Genomic DNA, 22094 nt, shown 5'->3' with positions numbered 1-22094 from the left:
GGAACCTCCATATGCCGCAGGAGCGGCCCAAAGAAATAGCAAAAAAAAAGACAAAAAAAAAAAAAAATTTCATGTAATAAATGCCAAGAAAAGTCTGCATATCCTAAAAGTTGACTTTTTTTTTTCAGTGCCACACCTATGGGATATAGAAATTTCCAGGCTAGGGGTCAAATCGGAGCTGCAGCTGCCAGCCTACGTCACAGCCACAGCAACAGCAACACAGGATCCAAGCCACGTCTGTGACCTACACCACAGCTCACAGCAACACCAGATCCTTAACCCACTGAGAGAGGCCAAGGATTGAACCCATGTCCTCATGGAAACTAATCGGGTTTGTTACTGTTGAGCCACGACAGGAACTCCTGATTTTTTTTTTTAACTACTGTCTTGAATGATTTCATCTGTATATCAACGTCTCTGGTCTGCCAATTATGATTTTAATAGCCACCACAGCCAGCAAATTTAAGAACATTCTCTGTGAACTTTATACATCAATGTAAATTTTACTCTGCTAATAAATCTGACAATACACAAAGAAAGTCAACAAGTACTAAAGAAATGAAGAATTTAAACTGCTGCTGGAGTTCCCATCATGGCGCAGCAGAAACAAATCCGACTAGGAACCGTGAGGTTGCGGGTTCGATCCCTGGCCTCACTCAGTGGGCTAAGGATCCGGCATTGTCATGAGCTGTGGTGTAGGTCGCAGATGTGGCTTGGATCTGGCATTGCTGTGGCTGTGGTGTAGGCCAGCAACTACAGCTCTAAGATCCCTAGCCTGGGAATCTCCATATGCCACAGGTGCAGCCCTAAAAAAGACCAAAAAAAAAAAAAAAAAAAAAAAAAAAAAAAAAAAAAAGAATTGAAACTGCTGCTATTTAAATACCAAGAAAGACATCTCTTAGCTCCTAGAAATACTAATATTTAATGAAAGCATAGTTCATGAAATAAGATCAGAGCTGAAATTACTGCCCTGAGTTAAAAAGCAATTGCAGCCTATAATTTCTACTTACTTTTTTTAAATGGCCACACTTGAGATATGTTAGTTTCCAGGCCAGAGATTCAGTCTAAGCTACAGCTATGACCTATGCCACAGCTACAGCAATGCTAGATTCTTTTAAGCTATTGTGCTAGGCTGGGGAACAAATCTGCACCTCCACAGAGACCTGAGCCTCTGCAGTCAGATTCTTAACCTACTGTGCCAAGGTGGCAACTCCTAAATTCTACTTTTAATTCCAAAGTAAATCATGAAAATTTAAATAGACACATGCCCCCCCCAAAAGTGGTGTGCAAGAACAACATAACTACTCTTAGACATGTTTCTACAAATTTAGAGTTGAAACATTAAAACAAAGAATTATCTTTTTGAGAAAGAATGCTTTTGAATTTGTTGCCAAATTACAGAAAAATAATTTCTGTACTTAAAACAAAAACCAGATTATTTTAAGCACAAAACTTTATTTTTGTGGATAGTTTTCCTCCGCAGAACCCATTGCAAGAAGCTATCTAGTTAATGCAAAAATTTTATTCCATGGTAAAGTGCTTAAAAGTAAACTCTATCCTCAAAAATATGGCATGTTCTTGCTTAGAGTTCTTTAACATGAATTAATGAAATCTCTTCTACCTTCAATTTAAAATTCTGAAAAATAGATCACTGAAAAATTACCTTTATTTTTAAACCATTTCATATTGTGTAGTCCTAAAAATGCTGGTCAAATACCTTAAGTGCTTGGCATTTCACTTTTTTTTTTTTTTTTTTTTTTTTGGTCTTTTTAGGGCTGCACCTACAGCATATGGAGGCTCCCAGGCTAGGCGTTCAATCAGAGCTGTAACCACTGGCCTGTGCCACAGCCACGGAAATGCAGGATCCTTAACCCACTGAGCAAGGCCAGGGATTAAACTTGCATCTTCATGGTTACCAGTCAGATTTGTTTCTGCTGAGACAAACAGCATTCTACTTTTGACAACTTTTTTTTTTGTAATAAGATTTGAAGAAACTGACCAAACCCGGTACTCTAAAATACTAGGAGGATATTCTTAAAAATCTAATCTGCAGTTCAGACCACAGAACAGAGGTCAAAAAAAAAAAGCTTTTCTGGATGTATTCACGGATTTCAACAAAACAGCTATTGCAGGACTCTGTTCTCAGAACAAAACTGAAATTTCAAGAAACCACTAATGTATAGTTTCTCTGGAAAGTTGAAAATTCAACAGTGAAGCAATGAAATGTAAAACTGTATGTATAGTAAGATAATAAAATGCTACCAGGTTCAAACATAAACATTCCACCACCATGAAGAACATAAGTAGCAAGTCTAATGATTTAACTATGTAAAATATATTTGAGGATAAATGCTGCAACACTCACTTCATAGCTCACATGCACTCAGAAGAAGTGGAACATACATCCTCATTACTCATGTGTGGACAATCATCCACATAATGAACCACAACTAAGACTAAAAATGGCTGTTATCTGAAGGCATCAGCAAGAGGCTTCTGGAAATCTTAATTGTGGTTTCTCAAAAAAAATAAGTAGTACAAGATGCATATTTCTGACAAAGACCCTTCCAAGGCCTCATGCAAGTCATAAAACTCACCTGTATTAAACTCCTTCAACTGCAAGTCCTTCACAGGCATGCCATCAGGAGTCCGAAACGCATTAAGAATCTGAAAGAATATGGTACGTACACTAATGAAATGCATCATAATCAAAAACTAAATATTGGAGTTCCCATCATGGCTCAGTGGTTAATGAACCCAACTAGTATCCATGAGGACAGAGGTTCAATTCCTGGCCTTGCTCAGTGGGTTAAGGATCTGGCATTGCCATGAGCTGTGGTGTAGGGTCGAAGACCCGGCTCAGATCCCATGTTGCTGTGGCTGTGGTGGAGGCCAGCAGCTACAGCTTCAATTCGACCCCTAGCCTGGGATTCTCCATATGCATTACGTGTGGCCCTAAAAAGAAAAAAATGGGTTCAATCCCTGGCTTCGCTCGGTGGGTTAAGGATCCAGCATTGCCGTGAGCTATGGTGTAGGTCGCAGACGCCGCTCGGATCCTGTATTGCTGTGGCTGTGGTGTAAGCCGGCGGCTACAGCTGTTTAGACTCCTAGCCTGGGAATCTCCATGTGCTGTGGGAGCGGCCCTAGAAAAGGCAAAAAGACCCCCCCAAAAAAACAAAAAAAAAACCCACTAAATATTATGTTTGATAATATATATGTGGTTTAAGTTGCAAATGTGGCTCAGATCCTGAATTCCTGAGGCTGTGACATAGGCCGGCAGCTGTAGCTCTAATTCAACCCCTGGCTTGAGAACTTCCATATGCCATGGGGGCGAGGAAGGGGGCTAAAAAGCAAAAAAAAAATAAAATAAAAAAATTCCCAATACATAAAAAAGACAGAACATAATCTCAAGAGTTCAAGCCCTGAAATCTGACTGCCTATATTCCAAGCCCCTTCTGCTCATTTACTGTGAAACCTTTCAGTACCCAGTTCCTCATCCGTAAAGCAATAAGATGATGTACTATGCCCCTTTCAGTCTAAGGCCATGGCACTTGAACTCCCACAGCCTGGTCAGTTCTTTTTCCCGTTTTCAAAGGGACTGTTCTCTCACTTGCGTTCAGGCCTAGGCTCAAATGCCACTTCCTCCAAAGTCCTCCCTAACTACCCAATTTAAAACAGTTCCTGTCCCAGTGATGCTCTAAACCCTTTAGTTTTCTTCAGAGTATTTATTACTGCTTGATTTTTTTTTGGGGGGGGGTGGAGGGCTTACTTTTTTATCATCCATGAAAACAGTGACTTTATAATGTTCAATGCTATATCACTTAGTGCCAAGAACACTGCCCGGCATACAGTAGTGCTTAATATTTGGAGTGAAGGAATAAAAGAATACCTATTTCAGGAGTTCCCATTGTGGCTCAGCAGAAACGAATTGGACTAGTATCCATGAGGATGTGGGTTCAATTCCTGGCCTCACTCATCGGATTAAGGATCCAGTGTTACCAACAGCTGTGGTGTAGGTCGCAGACAAGACTCAGATCCCTTGTTGCTGTGGCTGTCGTGTAGACCAACAGCTACAGCTCCAGTTCGACCCCTAGCCCGGGAACCTCCATATGCTGTGGACACACGCCTTAAAAAAAAAAGTACCGGAGTTCCCGTCGTGGCGCAGTGGTTAACGAATCTGACTAGGAACCATGAGGTTGCGGGTTCGGTCCCTGCCCTTGCTCAGTGGGTTAACGATCCGGCGTTGCCGTGAGCTGTGATGTAGGTTGCAGACGCGGCTCGGATCCCGCATTGCTGTGGCTCTGGCGTAGGCGGGTGGCTACAGCTCCGATTCAACCCCTAGCCTGGGAACCTCCATATGCCGCGGAAGCGGCCCAAGAAATAGCAACAACAACAACAACAAAAGACAAAAAGACAAAAAAAAAAAAAAAAGTACCTATTTCATAGGATGTTGTGATAATTAAATGAACTAATGCTTGTAATCATCATACAATGCCTAACACAAGAGTAAAGCACTATTTGGTCTGGTTGTTGTATATTCTGATCAAATTCTTCCTTAATGGCATCCATAACTTAGTTCTTTAACACTGAAGAGTTAGGCTGCTCCCAGTTTTCACTACTGTAAATTGACTGCATCTTCTTTTTTGTCTTTATAGGGCCGCACCCACAGCATATGGAGATTCCCAGGCTAGGGGTTGAATTGGAGCAGTAGCCACTGCCCTAACCACAGCCACAGTAACGCCAGATCTGAGCCTTGCCTGCAACCTATACCACAGCTCATGGCAACACCATATCCTTAACCCACTGAGTGAGGCCAGGATGAGAACCATATCCTTAACCCACTGAGTGAGGCCATGAGGATGAGAACCTGCATCCTCATGGATGCTAGTCAGATTCATTTCCACTGAGCCACGATGGGAACTCCTAAACTGCATCTTTATGTATGCACTCAATTCTCCCTCTTGTATTATCCCTTAAAGGATGATTATCAGGCCTGAAGACAGCAATCATTTTCTGTCTTTTTCTTTTCTTTTTTTTTTGTCTTTTTAGGGCTGTGCCTGTGGCATGTGGAGATTCCCAGACTAGGGGTCGAATTGGATCTCACAGCAATGTGGGATCCGAGCCTTGTCTGCAACCTATACCGCAGCTCATGGCAACGCCAGATCCTTAACTCACCCAAGGCCAGGGATCGAACCTGCGTCCTCATAGATACTAGTCAGATTCATTTCCACTGAGCTACAACAGGAACTCCCCACATTTTCATAATTATTTTTTATGAACCTCACTTCAGTGAGTACATGGATAACTGGTGAAAGCTCTATGGAAGGTAGTTACTATCACCACTATACCATCAACGCTGCACTGAATGAGCTCTATGGATTGTACCAAAGCCAATTTCCTGGTTTAGCTACTGTACTACAAGATGATAACTTGGGGGAAGGAGGAAGACTAGATGAAGGATATGCAAGATTTCCCTGAACATTTCTTTGTACCTTCTGTCCTATGAATCTACAATTCTTCAAAATAAAAGCTTAAAAAAAAAAGCCTTACCTCTTCTTTTGTGGCATTTTCAGGCACCCCACTTAATCGAATAAGCTTGCTAGGTTTCTCTTCACTTTGGCCCGTCCTGTAATCTTGATCCTTGATTTTAGAATAAAAAGTAATTTCAAAAGTAAATATATATGCAAAATGAAACTATACATGAAATACAGGTACTCAGAATCAAAACTCAATATGATCTGCATCATATGAAGATATGAAAAATTATAATTGTCTCTATTTTTCTCTGAGTTCCAAAATTTGATTTCAAATCATTAGAATACAAGTGTGCTAAGACCCATGTTCACTGAGGGAATTTTGAAATTCTCAATTCTAGAATTTTATTTTCCTGAATGAAAAAACAGCAAATAAAATAAAACCACATATTGTTTATCAAAGATTATCATCCATAAACAAATTCCAGAACAAAGTCAAAAAGTGTCATCTGACAACATAACTTAGTACAATTCAGAAAAATCTGCGTTTTCCATAGCCACAAAAGTCTCAGCTCTAACTCTCCTCCATTTGAACAGTTATAAAAACAATTTAACTTTTAAGAAAGTCTCCTATAACTAAGCAACACCACTTTCTAGTTGTGCCTACTATCTTGGCATAATTATCAATAGTGTCCTCTTTTACTCTTGAAAATGTCCTGACTTGACAATAAATTTTAAGACCACTCAGCTCTAACATTCTCAAAATCCATTATTTGTTTAGTACGTCTTAGAACTACTGTCCAAAATAACAGCACCTTCAATAAAGATGGGTAAACCTATTTTAAAAGATAATATTTTAATTGTCCAACTGCAAACATAACATTCTTTGCTCAGATCATATATACATTAGATTTTATAAGTTCAATATTTAAGCCAATTAAATTAGGTGCAAGAGAATACTTGCAACATTAACATCACCTCCTCATAACTAGGTATCCTCTATCTCTATGTCCTAAGTATTCTCTAAATAAGTTTAAATTAGAAAAGGAACCCTAAATAGCCATAAGGCCTAAGAAGACAAGAGTTGAAAGAACCAATTCCCAAAGACAAATACTTTCAAACTAAATTATTCCCAAGCATTTAAATCAGCACTGTCAAAATAATGAAGAGAAACATAAAAATATGATCTGAACTAGGCCTTTTCTCTAGGGTCTTTAAGCAACAGCCTTAAAATCTTACTTTTTTTTTTTTTTTAAAGGCCATATCTGTGGCATATGGAAGTTCCCAGGCTAGGGGTCGAATCAGAGCTACAGCCACAGCAACGTGGGATCTGAGCCACATCTGCAACATATACCATAGCTCACAGCAATGCCAGATCCCTAATCCACTGAGAGAAGCCAAGGATAGAACCCACATCTCATGGATACTAGTCAGGTGCATTACCACTGCACCACAATAGAAGCACCTTGCTTTTTTAAAAATTTTTTCTTTTTTTTTCTTTTCTGGCTGCCCTGTGGCATATGGAATTCCCAGGACTGGGATCAGATCTGAGCTGCCATGGTGACCTAAGCTGAACCTGCAGCAACACAGGATCCTTAACCCACTGTGCCCGGCCAGGGACCAAATCGGCATCCTAGCACTCAGAAGACACCACCAGTACCACTGTACCATGGCTACAACTCCAAAAGCTTGCTTTTTAATGGTTGTACAAAGTTACTACCCGGGACTACTGATTCTGGACTCTACACTTCATCCGTCACAAAAGTCTTATGAAAAAGCAATAGTCGGAGTTCCCATCGTGGTGCAGTGGTTAACGAATCCGACTAGGAACCATGAGGTTGCAGGTTCGGTCCCTGCCCTTGCTCAGTGGGTTAACGATCCGGCGTTGCCGTGAGCTGTGGTGTAGCTTGCAGACGCGGCTCGGATCCTGCGTTGCTGTGCCTCTGGCGTAGGCCGGTGGCTACAGCTCCGATTCAACCCCTAGCCTGGGAACCTCCATATGCCGCGGAAGCGGCCCAAGAGATAGCAACAACAACAACAACAACAAAAAGACAAAAAAAAGACAAAAAAAAAAAAAAAAAAGCAATAGTCAAAAAAGCAATCCACCTCATTAACATACCTGAAGGTCCCGTTGGGCATCTTGGGAAGTTTTGCCCTCTGGAAAAGACTTGCTCTGGCCATAGCCAAATATCTGGCTTCCTGGCAGCCTGTGATCCACGTCACGGTACTCCATGCTTCTGTAATCAGTGTCTTGCCGACCAAGAAAGTCCAGACCACCTTCTTCTTTAAATAGACTAGCATCCGAACTCTGTTGTTCACCTCCAGAAAGCTGTGACTTGTCTTGGTCTTGAAGAGAACTTTGGCTGTTCTGAAAGTCTGCTGGAGACTCATGCTCAAAGGCTACACCTTGTGTTTCTCCTTCTCTTGTTTCTGAATGTTCAAATTCTCCCTTCTGAATGCCAAAAGCAGGCCTTTCTGTTGTATGGTCATGTGTGGATTCTTCTCTCTTGTTCACACTCATACCAGAATGTTCTCTATCTTGTGTAGAGGGCTGAATATAATCCAAAATATTTGGATCCACAGAGGGCATCTCCCTATCTTTAAATTCCAGACAAGGTCCCATCTCTCTGCCCCTAAAATCCTGATCAGTCCTGGACCGATGTCTACCTCTGAAATCTGAATGTGGTGTATCCCTCTCCCTAAAGTCTAGATCACTAGTACCTGAACCTCGGCCTCTAAAGTCCACCTGTGTTCCATCTTTGTCCCTGAAGTCCAAATCAGATACATCTCTGTTCCTAAAATCAGAACGGGACTGATCTCTGGCCCTGAAATCCAAATCTGATAAATCCCTTCCCCTAAAATCTGCATGGGATCCATCCCGACCTCTAAAATCTAAATCATAAGTGCCCCGGCCCCTGAAATCAGGAGGAGGAGCATCCCTACCTCTGAAATCAACAGTGTGAGCATCCCTGTCTCTGTAGTTCATGTGAGATGTTTCCCTACCTCTATAATCCACAGAAGTGCCATCTTCACCTCTATAGTCCATAGGTGGTCCTTCTCTATCCCGAAAATCCCCAGAATGTATATCCCTACCCCTGAAGTCCAACTGTGTTGAATCTCTGCTCTGGAAATCGGAAGATGAAAAATCTCCCCCCCTGAAATCATGTCCAGGTCCCTCCCCTCCTCGATAGTCACCATGCAGTCCATCTCTAGCTCCATAGCTGAAAGAATGCTCCTCTACATTTGCAAAGGGAGGCCCCGAATGCCCCTGGAAATCAAAGGGAAGTGAATCTCTGCCAGGAAAGTTGCCAGAGTGTCTCTCTTGAACATGACTCTTAAGGGGAGGAGGAGGATAATCCCTGTTCCACCCGGGAGCAAACCTTTCTTCTTGGCTCCCACTGTAGAAACAAAGACAGTGTTATTCATATTGTCCAGAGAGTTTGAAATCTACACACCAGCATATTCTTCTCTAATCACAGCACATTCTTCTGTAAACATTTTTTTTTTTTTTTTGGCAGAGTTCTGTAACAAGGTCCTAGATCTGCAGAAAACAGCAATGTTTTGCTATTTTAAGACGAAGTGGTGGAGTAAACTTTTATGTTCCCATTTCAGAACACGAGGAAAGTCAACACAACGTTTTCAACATGACTGCTGCAGAAAAAGCTTTCACCCAGTCCTGCAACAGGGAAAATCCGCAACACCAGATAAGCTAGCAATGGTAACATGCTACAAAAACTTCCATTTCCTACAGCCAGGGAACTAAGAATTCCAAGATCAACATGATGATTCCCATACATCAAAAAAATCAATGCACTGTAAATTTCATACAGTAAGTTTCACGAACTGTCTTTCTCATGGTGCATAAAGAGAAACATTCCAAAATTTTTTATTATAGCTATAGTACGGACACCACCCAATGAGAATGGATGCAAGCCCAAAATGAAGAAACACTGGAGTACATCAGTGTTCAGCAGCCCTGACTGCATCTAAATCCCAGTTCTGCAGTGGCTCCACCTAAAAGCACTCTCACCTGAGTCCTATTATTATAACTACTCAAGGGTAGCATGAATCATGCCACAAAGCATATGTAAGTCGACTAAACCAAGCAATAGCATCCAGGAGCTTAATGATGAAAGGAACCTAGAAAGGGCATTATCCCCAGGTCCCAAATGAAGAAGCTGATTTTCCACATTCTAATGCCACATTCCAAGTTTCATGGTAATAAAGTATATTTCGAAATAAGCATAGTATTAAATTCACATTCTCAGTTTATAGAACTCGAGATAAATGAAAACTGGCCCACTCTTTCATACTACCCAACTTCCTCCCTTTGCCTAAGCTCCAGACCATTTTATATGTTTTGATTTTGGTAAAAGATCAGGGAATTTAAATAGGCAATTAGGTACCTAAGATCCTGAGCTTGGAGGAGAGAGAAGGGTATGAAAAAGGTAAATATGAAATGATCTGAATGGTTACCTGCTATTTAGCAGTAAAACGAAAGTATTAAAAATTCAAGTCCAACTCATTTCCTTCCTCTCAGAAGATACAGGTGCTATTACATGACTTATCTGAGCTCAGAATATACACTGCTATAGAAAGATTCAACAGACAACTGGTTCTGGGTCACTCAGTTCAAGAGAAACAATTACAATGCTTAGTCCTTTCCTAAAGCAATGGAAATTTTAAAATAGTTACCTAAATAGCAGTATGATGCATATTTAATGGATTTTCAGAACATGATAACTTCCATTAGCTCTCATTAACATTAGCATAATGTTATGGGGTTCAGCATAAGAGAAGTTAAGTTTAAATGTTCTTCATAAGTAATACAATTCACCATTAATTCTAGTGTCTCCTGTATTTAAAATCATTCAAATTCCAGAGTTCCTGTTGTGGCTCAGTGGTTAATGAATCCAACTAGGAACCATGAGGTTGCAGGTTTGATCCCTGCCATTGCTCAGTGGGTTAAGGATCTGGTGTTGCCATGAGCTGTGGTGTAGATCACAGACTCGGCTCAGATCCCGCACTGCTGTGGCTCTGGCATAGGCTGGTGGCTACAGTTCCTATTAGACCCCTTGCCTGGGAACCTCCATATGCCGAGGGAGCTGCCCTAGAAAACGCAAAAAGACAAAAAAAAAAAAAAAATTTTCATTCAAATTCCAATAGTTACAACTTGCAGGAAGCCTCAGCAGATAACTCATGGGCTGAGTGCTAGGTATCTAAATCTATATACATGTTCTCTAATCAGAACATATCCAGCACTGAATACCACCATAAGGATTATCTTACCCTCTCAAGCTGAGAAGATGAACAAATATAGAGTAACCTACTGCACTAAGGTTCTTAGAAGTGAATTTTACATAGACTATTCTGTAAGTATATAAAGTAAGTATAAAAACCATTTTCATAGTGGTTATGAAAATCATCTTTGACCAAATAAAATTTTTATGAAAATAAGCTGTTAAAATAAATACAAAATCATTTTCTTCCAAGATATCTTCTTTTCATCCAAATCAGTCCCTGCAAAAGTTACGCTATATAAACTATATCTCCTTCGGGTCAAAGACCTTTAAAAACAGTATGTAATGACATATTTAAACTAAAATTAAGGTGAGGAAATATGATTTTAAATAATATATCTGTCAAAGATGAAAAATGTTCTGAAGAAAGTTTGGTTGTTTTTTTTTGCTTTTTAGGACCGCATCTGCACAGCATATGGAGGCTCCCAGGCTAAGGGTCCAACTGGAGCTGCAGTCGCTGGCCTACACCATAAGCCACAGCAACACCAGATCCAAGCCATGTCTGTGACCTACACCACAGCTCATGGCAACACCAGATCCTTGACCCACTGAGCAAGGTCAGGGATCAAATCTGTGTCCTCATGGATGCTGGTCAGATTCGTTTCCACTGAGCCACAATGGAAACTCCTGAAAAAAAGTATTAAGTGATGCAATAGAGCTAAAATTACCTAATATTTCCCAAGACTTACTGGCAACAGCATTACTTACAAAATAATTATCCTCAAATATAAGTAAAAAGGATAAATTTTAAAATGTTAAAGTACAAACCCACTAATTTAGACTAGGGATCTGCAATGTTTCCCATAAAAAATCAGACAGTAATTACATGAGGCTTTGCAGTTTGTTACAACTATTTGACTCTGCCATTGTAGCATGAAAGCAATCACAGACAATCTGTAAACAAATGATCATGGCAATGTTCTAATAAAACAAAAACAAGCTGCGAGTTGTAGTTTCTTGACCACTGATCCAGATCTTAATATTTTGAAAGGAAAAACATATCCAGCATCACCACACTGCTTTATTTTTATTTATTTACTTATTGCTTTTTAGGGCCACACCCGCAGCATATGAAGGTTCCCAGGCTAGGAGTCAAATCGGAGCTACAGCTGCCAGCCTATGCCACAGCTACAGCCACACAGGATCAGAGCCTCGTCTGTGACCTACACCACAGCTCATGGCAACGCCAGATCCTTGACCCACTGAGCAAGGCCAGGAATCGAACCTTCAATCTCGTGGTTTCTAGTTGGATTTGATTCTGTTGCACCACGATGGGAACACCTCACCACCACTGCTGTAAAGACTGTTAAGCAGAAAGTAAAGACCCCTTTGTTCATGAAACTAGCTTTACTAAATATCATATGGTGTTTGTTTGGGGTTTTTTTTTTTTGTCTTTTGGGGGCCTCAACAGCAGCATATGGAAGTTCCCAGGCTAGGGGTCAAATCAGAGCTAGAGCTGCCAACCTGCACCGCAGCCACAGCAATGCCAGATATGGGCTGAGTCTGTGACCTATACCGCAGCTCACTGCAATGCTGAATCCTTAACCCACTGAGTGAAGCCAGGGATCAAACTCAAGTCCTTGTGGATACTAGTCAGGTTTGTTACCACTGGGCCACAATGGTAACTCCCATGTGCATTTTTTAAACTTAATTCTCTACCTAAGTTTTTCATTGGAACACCAAGCTTCAGAACAATAAAACATCTGATCAATGTACACAATAAAATCCTGTAGACCGCCAATCCAAAAGAAAATTTATTAGTAACAGAAGTTTGAACTGGAGCATAAATATTTTTTAATGTTTAACTTTAAAAGTCAGATTTCTTTGCCATACACCAATTAAAGCCATTTTTTAAAAAATCACATTTCTTTTTTTTTTTTTTTTTTTTTTTTTTGTCTTTTTTGCTATTTCTTGGGCCGCTCCCGCGGCATATGGAGGTTCCCAGGCTAGGGGTCTAATCGGAGCTGTAGCTACTGGCCTACGCCAGAGCCACAGCAACGTGGGATCCGAGCCGTGTCTGCAACCTACACCACAGCTCACGGCAACGCCGGATCATTAACCCACTGAGCAAGGGCAGGGACCGAACCCGCAACCTCATGGTTCCTAGTCGGATTCGTTAACCACTGCGCCACGACGGGAACTCCAAATCACATTTCTATAGCACTGTATTAATTGTGAACACAATGCAAAAGTTTTCAGTATTTCTTTTTTTTTCTGTCTGGCAGCACTAACAGCCTGAGTTAAGTTCCCAGGCCAGGCACTGAACCTGTGCCACTGCAGTGACAACACCAGGTCCTTATCCTACTGGGTCACGGAGGAACTCCAATGCAAAAGTTTTTAAAATACTATCATCAGTGTTTATTATATTGGCTATAAAAAATTAACTCCCTACAAATCTAAAGTATAATCCATCTACAACTGAATGGTACCACCTTCTCCACTTATCTTTGTACCTAGTAACTCCTAAAATTGAAATGTAGCTTAGAAAACTGCACCAAGTAATTTTTCTTTCTCAGAACTATTTATGGTAGCTGAAATACCACATATGTCATAGGAAAGACACAGCTCTGGATTCTAGACATGAGTTACTGAACTTGATGAAACATTTATGTACATTTTTGCTAGCTTTCCTTATTAGTAAAGTTATGTATTACTTTGCTAAAAGAGAAAATATTTGTAAAAATTGGGAGGTTTTTTTTTAATGTTTAAACACTTGGCATGCTGGGTATTCAGTCTCACAATCACTTTAGAAATGACTAGAAATTCTCTTTTTTTTTCTGTCTTTTTGCCTTTTCTAGGGCCGCTTCTGCAGCATATGGAGGTTCCCAGACTAGGGGTCGAATCGGAGCTGTAGCCACCAGCCTGCACCAGAGCCACAGCAACACGGGATCCGAGCCACGTCTGCGACCTATACCATAACTCACAGCAACACCGGATCCTTAACCCACTGAGCAAGGCCAGGAATCAAACCCGCAACCTCATGGTTCCTAGTCGGATTCGTTAACCATTGAGCCATGACAGGAACTCCCATGACTAGAAATTCTTAAAACAGTTTCTACTTCTAAAAAATCAGAGCTATCTCTACATACAAAAAAAATACCCTTCTTTATGGCAGGCCACTATAGCTATACCAATAAAATACTGACATTTCATTAGTCAAATTTTAAGACTTACCGAAAAGGTCCTGTTCTGTTAGCAGATCGAGAATCCCCCCACATTTCTTTCTATGTCAAGAGGGCCCAATAAGTAGATCCTTTGCTACCAAACTCTGGTTATAGCAGTACCTGTACAAAACAAGCCACAAAAAATAAGTACACTGGAACACAAAGTAAAGACTAAACCAATTTCCTTTCACCTGACTTATTAGAGACCATATCAGCAGGGGTATTTTTGGTAGTCATTTTTAAACATTTATGTATTAATTTATAACAAGAAAAATACACTTTAAGTTTAAAATGTACACTCTAGGGCACAATCAACTTTTTAATGAACTAAGCAATATTCTTACACTGCTTACTAATTTTTCTAGCACTGGAGTTCCCGTCATGGCTCAGCAGAAACTAATCTAACTAGTATCCATTAGGACATAGATTTGATCCCTGGCCCTGCTCAGTGGGTTAAGGATCTGGCATTGTCGTGAGCTGTGGTGTTGGTTTCAGACTCAGCTCAGTAGTGTAGTGTAGTAGTAGCAGTAGTAGTGGTGGTGGTGGTGGTGGTGTAGTGTGGTGTAGGTTGCTGTGACTGTGGCGTAGGCCAGCAGCTACAGCTCTGATTCAACCTCTAGCCTGGGAACCTCCATATACAGATGGTGCAGCACTAAAAAGCAAACAAAAAAACAAAACAAAAAAAAATTCCCAGCACCCATTCTACCTTTCTTCTTGGAAAGAGCACCTTAGCATAAACATCACTCTCAGGCCATGAGACTGATCCTAAACTATTCAGCCTGGCCAATCAGAATAGTCTATTACCCTCAACACAGTGATCGCTTTGAAGACAGATGAGTAACCTAAGTCAGATGGAGAAGTCATTGCAGGACCTGTGCTTCAGCTACTAAAAAAGAGGCAAACTTTCATGACCTTGGATTTGACAATGGTTTCTTAATATGGCATCAAAAGCACAAGCAAAGAAAAAAATAAAATAGACTTCAAAAAAATTGAAAACTTTTGTGCATAAAAGTACACTATCAAGAGTGAAAACCACCCACATGTCAGAAAACAGCAGATTAGGAAATTCCAAAGCTTCATTCCTCCACAAAAACTTCAAAAAAGAAGAGTCTGAACCAACTTTGCTGAAGCTTTAGAAAACAGTCAAAGCTTTATAACAACCAATCAAAAAAAGCTATCCTCAAAATGACAGGAAAGTTTTGTGTTTTCACTTATCCCCGCCACCCTCTCTGTCTAGCATGACAAGTGGTTTTGATCTTGAAGCAGTGGAAGCCCAGTTCCCAGCTCTTCTCCACAAAGGGAAACCTGATTTGCAAATAATTTTGTACATCTGTTCAAATCTCTATGGGGTCATATTTGAAGGACTGATGCAAGGTAACTGTCTCTATTTTACCTAACTCAGAACTCTGAGGAGAAAGCAGCAGGCACTGCTAATAAAGGCTACAAAGCAGACTACAGACCTGGAGAAAAATGAGTGACAACACTTTGGGAAATTAGGACATTCCAAGGCAACATGTACATGGGAAAATTTAGACTGCCACAAGCTGAGCCAGGTATGACATATGATCAGACAAGACCTGAGAAGACTTTAAACTTTCATCTCAGGCTGATCTCTAGGCTCAGAGCAAGCCCAGGGGTGCACCAGCACAGAATCAACCTGCAAAAGCAAAGAGAGGTGGTTATTCTGTTCTTCTCTTGTTTTTGTTGGTGTGGTTTTTTTGGTTTGGTTGGGTTTTTTGGGGTTTTTTTTTTTTTTGGCCACACCCACAGCATATGAGAGTTCCTGGGCCAGGGATAGAATCCAAGCAGTAGCTACAAACTGTATCACAGCTATGGAAACACTGAATCCTTAACCCACTGAGCCAGGCTAGGAATTGAACTTGTACTTTCACAGCAACCCGAGCCACTGAAGCTGAATCCTTAACCCACTGCACCACAGTAAGAACTCCAGGTGTGTTTTGATTGTCTTTGTTTATCTGTCTGAGTTCCTGGCTTTCAAGGAAATTTTGGTTAACACATTAGATGAACAATGGCTAAAAGAACAGAGTCAGAAATCACACATAACAAGAAATAGTCTTTGAAAAAAGAGATTAGCAAAAAATTCTTTATCTAGGAAAACTCTCCTTCAAAAATCAAGGAGAGGAGTTCCCATCGTGGCGCAGTGGTTAACGAATCCGACCAGGAACTATGAGGTTGCGGATTAGATCCCTGACCTTGCTCAGTGGGTTGGGGATCCGGCATTGCCGTGAGCTGTGGTGTAGGTTGTAGACACGGATCGGATCCCGCGTTGCTGTGGCTCTGGCGTAGGCTGGCAGCTACAGCTCCAATTCGACCCCTAGCCTGCAAACCTCCATATGCCATGGGAGCGGCCCAAGAAATGGCAAAAAGACAAAAAAAAAAATCAAGGAGAAGAGGGGAGTTTCTGTTGTGGCTCAGCAGTAATGCATCCAACTAATATCCACAAGGATGCATGTTCAACACCTGGCCTTTCTCAGTGTGTCAAGGATCTGGCGTTGCTGCAAGCTGTGTTATAGGTCGCAGTTGAGGCTCGGATATGGAGTTTGTGGCTGTGGCTGTGGCGTAGGCCAGCAGCTATAGCTCTGATTCAACCCCTAGCCTGGGAACATCCATATGCTGCACCCACAACCCTAAAAAAAAAAAAAGAGGAAGAAATTAAGATATTTTCTGGAGTTCCAGTTGTAGCTCAGTAGAAATGAATCTGACTAGTATCCATGAGGACGCAGGTTCGATCCCTGGCCTCCCTCAGTGGGTTAAAGACCCAGCGTTGCCGTGAGCTGTGGTGTAGGCTGCAGACTCAGTTTGGATCCCAAGTTGCTCTGTCTGCGACGTAGGCCAGTGGCTAAAGCTCCAATTAGACCTCTAGCCTGGAAACCTCCATATGCCTCAGGTGCGGCCCTAAAAAGACAAAAAAAAAAAAAAAAAAAGATGTTTTCTGATAAGCAAAAGCAGAGGGAATCTGTTACCACTAGATGGGCCCTGCAAAAAATGCTAAAAGAAAGGACATTAAACATTAACTTGAAGTCACATGAAGAAACAAAGATCTCCACTAAATACGAAAACAAGAGTAACTATAAATGCTACAAAAGCCTAAAAAAAATTATTAATCTAGGTTAATGGGACACAATTTATAAAGATGTCATCTGTAATATCAATAACAGGGAAGGAAGGAACTGTACAGAAGCAGAGTTTCTGTATGCTATTGAACTCAAGTTGTTATACATTCAAATTAAATTGTTATAACTATACAATATTAAATGTCTATCAACAGAGGAATGGATAAAGAAGATGTGGTACAGGAGTTCCCATCATGGCGCAGTGGTTAACAAATCCGACTAGGAACCATGAGGTTGCGGGTTCGATCCCTGGCCTCGCTCAGTGGGTTAAGGATCTGGCATTGCCGTGAGCTGTGGTGTAGGTCAAAGACGTGGCTCGGATCCCATGTTGCTGTGGCTCTGGCATAGGCTGGCAGCAACAGCTCCAATTCGACCCCTAGCCTGGGAACCTCCATATGCCGTGGGTGTGGCTCTAAAAGGACAAAAAACAAAAAGAAGATGTGGTACATATATACCAAGCAATACTACTCAGTCATAAAAAAAGAATGAAATAGTGCCTTTTGCAGCAACATGGATGTACCTAGAGACTATCACACTAAATGAGGTTAGACAGTGAAAGACAACATCACATGATATCACTTACATGTGTAATCTTAAAAAATGGACACAAATGCACTTATTTGGAGAACAGAAACAGACTCACGGGCTTTGAAAAATTTATGGTTACCAAAGGAGACAAGTCAGGGGAGGAGGAATGGACTGGGAATTTGAGATTGGCATATGCACGCTGAGGTATGAATGACTGGCCAATGGGGACAAGTTGTATCACACAGAGAACTCTACCCAATATCTTGTGATAATCTATGTGGAAAAAGAATCTGAAAGAGAACAGACGTGTGTATAACTGAATCACTTCGTTGTATAGCAGAAATTATCACAACATTGTAGATCAACTACACTTCAATAAAACATTAAAAATTAAAACACAGACAAAATTAACAGACATTGGTTTAAAAATTAATTGTATAATGTTAAATGTAATTCCCACGGCAGCCACAAAGAAAATATCTTTAGAATATACACTTTCCTTTTTTTTTTTTGTCTTTTTGCTATTTTTTGTGGCCACTCCCGTGGCATATGGAGGTTCCCAGGCTAGGGGTCGAATCGGAGCTGTAGCCACTGGCCTACGCCAGAGCCACAGCAACGCGGGATCCGAGCCGCGTCTGCAACCTACACCACAGCTCACGGCAACACCGGATCGTTAACCCACTGAGCAGGGGCAGGGATCGAACCCACAACCTCATGGTTCCTAGTCGGATTCGTTAACCGCTGCGCCACGACGGGAACTCCTAGAATATATACTTAAGAAATGAGAAGGAAATCAAAACATTTCACTACAAAAAAAAAAAAAAATCAACAAAATAAGCATGTTTAAACTCTTCTTCTCAAAAGACAAGACTGGCAGAATAGATAAAAAAACATAATCCAGGAGTTTCCGTTGTGGTGCAACGGGAACAGTGGCGTCTCTACAGCACTAGGACACAGGTTTGATCATTAGCCAGGGACAGTAGGTTAAAGGATCTGGTGTTGCTGCAACTGCAACTCAAATCTGATCCCTAGACTAGGTACTCCAGGGGTGCCAAAAAAGGGGAAAAAAAAAACCCATAATCCAACTATATGCTATCTACAGTAACCCACTTTAGATCCAAAGACACACATGGGTTGAAAGTGCAAAGACAGAAAAGAAATATTCCACGAAAATAGTAACCAATTAAGAGCTGGGTAGCTGTACTAATATCAGACAAAATAGACTAAATTTAAAAAGGTACAGGAGTTCCCGTCGTGGCGCAGTGGTTAACGAATCCGACTAGGAACCATGAGGTTGCGGGTTCGGTCCCTGCCCTTGCTCAGTGGGTTAACGATCCGGCGTTGCCGTGCGCTGTGGTGTAGGTTGCAGACGCGGCTTGGATCCCGAGTTGCTGTGGCTCTGGCGTAGGCCGGTGGCTACAGCTCCGATTCAACCCCTAGCCTGGAACCTCCATATGCCGCGGAAGCGGCCCAAGAGATAGCAACAACAACAACAAAAGACAAAAGACAAAAAAAAAAAACAAAACAAAAACAAAACAAAACAAAAAAAAACAAATAAAAAGGTACAAAAGATAAAGAAGGACATTATATATTAATTTAAAGTTTAAAAAAAAGAGCTCCTGGGAGTTTCCATTGTGGTTCAGCAGGTTAAGAACACAACAAAGTGTCTGTGAGAATTCGGGTGTGATCCTTGGCCTTGATCAGTGGGTTAAGGATCCAGCATCGCCTCAAGCTGTAGTATAAGTCACAGATGCAGCTTTGATCCAGTGTTACCATGGCTGTGGCGTAAGCCTGCAACTGCAGCTTATATATATATATAATACACACACACACCAAGATAAATAATCATAAATATTAGCACCTAATTACAGACCCTCAAAATATATGAAGCAAAAACTGAAAGAACTAAAGGGAGAAGTAAATAGTGAATTGATTGACCAGACAGAATATAAATAAGGAAACAGAGGAGTTCCTGTTGTGGCTCAGTGTTAATGAACCTGACTAGTATCCACAAGGACATGCGTTTGATCCCTGGCTCCACTCAATGGGTTAAGGATCCTGCATTGCTGTGGCTGTGGTGTACATGGGCAGCTGCAGTTCCAATTCAACCCCTAGCCTGGGAACTTCTGCACACCAAGGATGCAGCCCTAAAAAAAAGATACACACAAAAAATTAACTCAAATGAATCAAACCTAAATGTTTTAAGAAGTGAAACTATAAAATTCTTATAACAGGCATAAATCTTCATGATGATGGATTAGGAAATGGTTTCTTGAATAAGATGAATACCAAAAGCACATGCAACAGAAGGAAAGAGATAAATTGGATATCATCAAAATTTTAAATTCTGTGTTTTTGGGGTTTTGTTTTTTCATTTTTGGCCACCCCATGGCATATGGCGCTCCCAGGCCAGGGATCAGATCCCAGCCACAATCATGACCTAAGCCACACCTACCACAATGCCAGAGTCTTAATCGTCTGTGCCAGACCACGGATTGAAGCCACATCCCAGCACTCCAGAGATGCTGCTGATCCTGTTGCACCACAGCGGAAGCTCCTAAAATTCTGTTTTAAAGGACACCATTAAGAACATGAAAAGACAGCCCACAGAATGGGAGAAAACTTGTGCAAATTATATATTTGATAAGGGACCTATATCTAGAATATATAAAGAAACATTTTATAACTCAATAATAAAAATACAACTTAATTTTAGGGAGTTCCCGTTGTGGCGCAATGGTGAACGAATCCGACTAGGAACCATGAGGTTGCAGGTTCGATCTCTGCCATTGCTCAGTGGGTTAACGATCCGGCGTTGCCGTGAGCTGTGGTGTAGGTTGCAGACGCGGCTCGGATCCCACGTTGCTGTGGCTCTGGCATAGGCCGGTGGCTACAGCTCCGATTCGACCCCTAGCATGGGAACCTCCATATGCCGTGGGAAGTGGCCCTAGAAAAGGCAAAAAGACAAAAACAAACAAACAAAAAAAAAACAACTCAATTTTAAAAATGGGCAAGGGTGGAGTTCCCGTTGTGGCTCAGTGGTTAAGGAAACTGACTAGGATCCATGAGGATTCGGGTTCAATCCCGGGCCTCACTCAGTGGGTGAAGGATCTGGCGTTGCCATGAGCTGTGGTGTAGGTCTCAGATGCAGCTCGGATCCCACGTTGCTGTGGCTGTGGCATAGGCTGGCAACTGTAGCTACGATTCAACCCCTAGCCTGGGAACTTCCATATGCCACAGGTGCTCCCACCAAAACAAAGGCAAAAAAAAAAAAAAAGTGAAAAATGAAAATAAGAGATACTAAAACATTAATTTCATATACAACTGTGGCTGGCAGTGAACATGCAAGTGCGAAGCAGAAAGCCTGACACCTCAACAGCCCAGATCACACTCCCAACAGACACTACACAGCAACGAATAAAAGGGCCCCAGTGTGGTAAGTTCTGAAGACTAGGATATAAGTCCAGGTGAAGCTGCTGCAGGTACAGAACTCTGCAGTAGTATCAAGCAGTCAAATGAGAGTTTTAAAGGTTGAAGTGAAAAATGATTCCATAGCAGTATCAGCTGAAGGGAGTCAGCTGGTCCTGAGGGATGGCAAGCCTCACATTAAGTTATAGCTGCACTCTTAGTGATGCCCTTCTCACTAATTCCTTTAGTTTTCAGCTTTACAATCACAATAAGCCCCAGAACATAAAGACTTTGGTTTCCTGAAAACGAATCAATGGGTATGGGAATAAAGCCTCCCCATTGTAGGTCAGCAGCTCTTAAGGTTGGAACTATGATGTCAGTTAATTGTTTTCAAGCCTCCTCTGCCTTTTATTTATTTATTTTTTATTTATTTATTTATTTTTTTAAAGGCTGCGCCTACAGCATATGGAAGTTCCTAGGCTAGGGGTCAAATTGCAGCTGCAGCAACACCAGGTCCAAGCCACATCTGCAACCTATGCTGCAGCTTGTGGCAATGCCGGATCCTTAAGCCACTGAGCAAGTACAGGGACTGAACCCACATCCTCACAGACACTATGTCAGGTTCTTAACCGACTGAGTCATAACGGAAACTCCAATTTTGTGAGGCTTTAATTTTAGCAATTCTAGTGGGAATGTATTAGTATCTCATTGTGGCTTTAACCTGTTTTCCTTATGACTAATGATAGTGAGCATTTGTCAGATACATGTGGCAAATATTTACTCCCTGTTCTACAGTTTGACCATTCATTTTTTAATAGTATCTTTTGAAGAACAGGTATTAATTTTTTTTTTTTTTTTTTTTTTGTCTTTTGTTTTTTGTCTTTTGCTGCTGCTGTTGTTGTTGCTATTTCTTGGGCCGCTCCCGTGGCATATGGAGGTTCCCAGGCGAGGGGTTGAATCGGAGCTGTAGCCACCGGCCTACGCCAGAGCCACAACAACGCGGGATCCGAGCCGCGTCCGCAATGTACACCACAGCTCACGGCAACGCCGGATCGTTAACCCGCTGAGCAAGGGCAGGGATCGAAC

The 22094-nt window shown here is 41.4% G+C and overlaps 1 protein-coding gene across 23 annotated transcripts in view; it reads right to left on the bottom strand.

Moving 5' to 3' along the window:
• Window positions 1–22094, bottom strand: part of RBM6 (RNA binding motif protein 6) — a 124259-nt gene that overhangs the window by 89118 nt on the left and 13047 nt on the right. For 8 of the 23 annotated variants that reach the window (XR_014823044.1, XR_014823046.1, XR_014823045.1 and 5 more), the window contains exons 2-5: window positions 13949–14058; window positions 7594–8872; window positions 5551–5640; window positions 2598–2667 (exon numbers count right to left, since the gene is read on the bottom strand). The exons of 3 other annotated variants lie outside the window; for them this stretch is intronic. Coding sequence is in view for 4 of the 20 variants with exons in the window: in XM_003483187.5 (XP_003483235.1) it covers window positions 2598–2667; window positions 5551–5640; window positions 7594–8872; window positions 13949–13992 (1483 nt within the window). In the remaining 16 variants the exon portion in view is untranslated. Of the gene's footprint in view, window positions 1–2597; window positions 2668–5550; window positions 5641–7593; window positions 9151–13948; window positions 14059–20055; window positions 20166–22094 lie in introns of all 23 variants that reach the window. 12 more of the 23 variants (XR_014823041.1, XM_084988228.1, XM_021068797.2 and 9 more) reach the window with 5 other exon arrangements.

The sequence above is a fragment of the Sus scrofa genome, chromosome 13, assembly GCF_054392235.1.
Source record: "Sus scrofa isolate SSC_HxYL_T2T_F1_AM1 chromosome 13, Sscrofa_HxYL_maternal_Yorkshire_Landrace_v2.0, whole genome shotgun sequence".
NCBI classification, from domain to species: domain Eukaryota; kingdom Metazoa; phylum Chordata; class Mammalia; order Artiodactyla; family Suidae; genus Sus; species Sus scrofa.
Note: the sequence above shows the minus strand (reverse complement) of the source record. Positions and strands in the feature narration are given on the sequence as shown.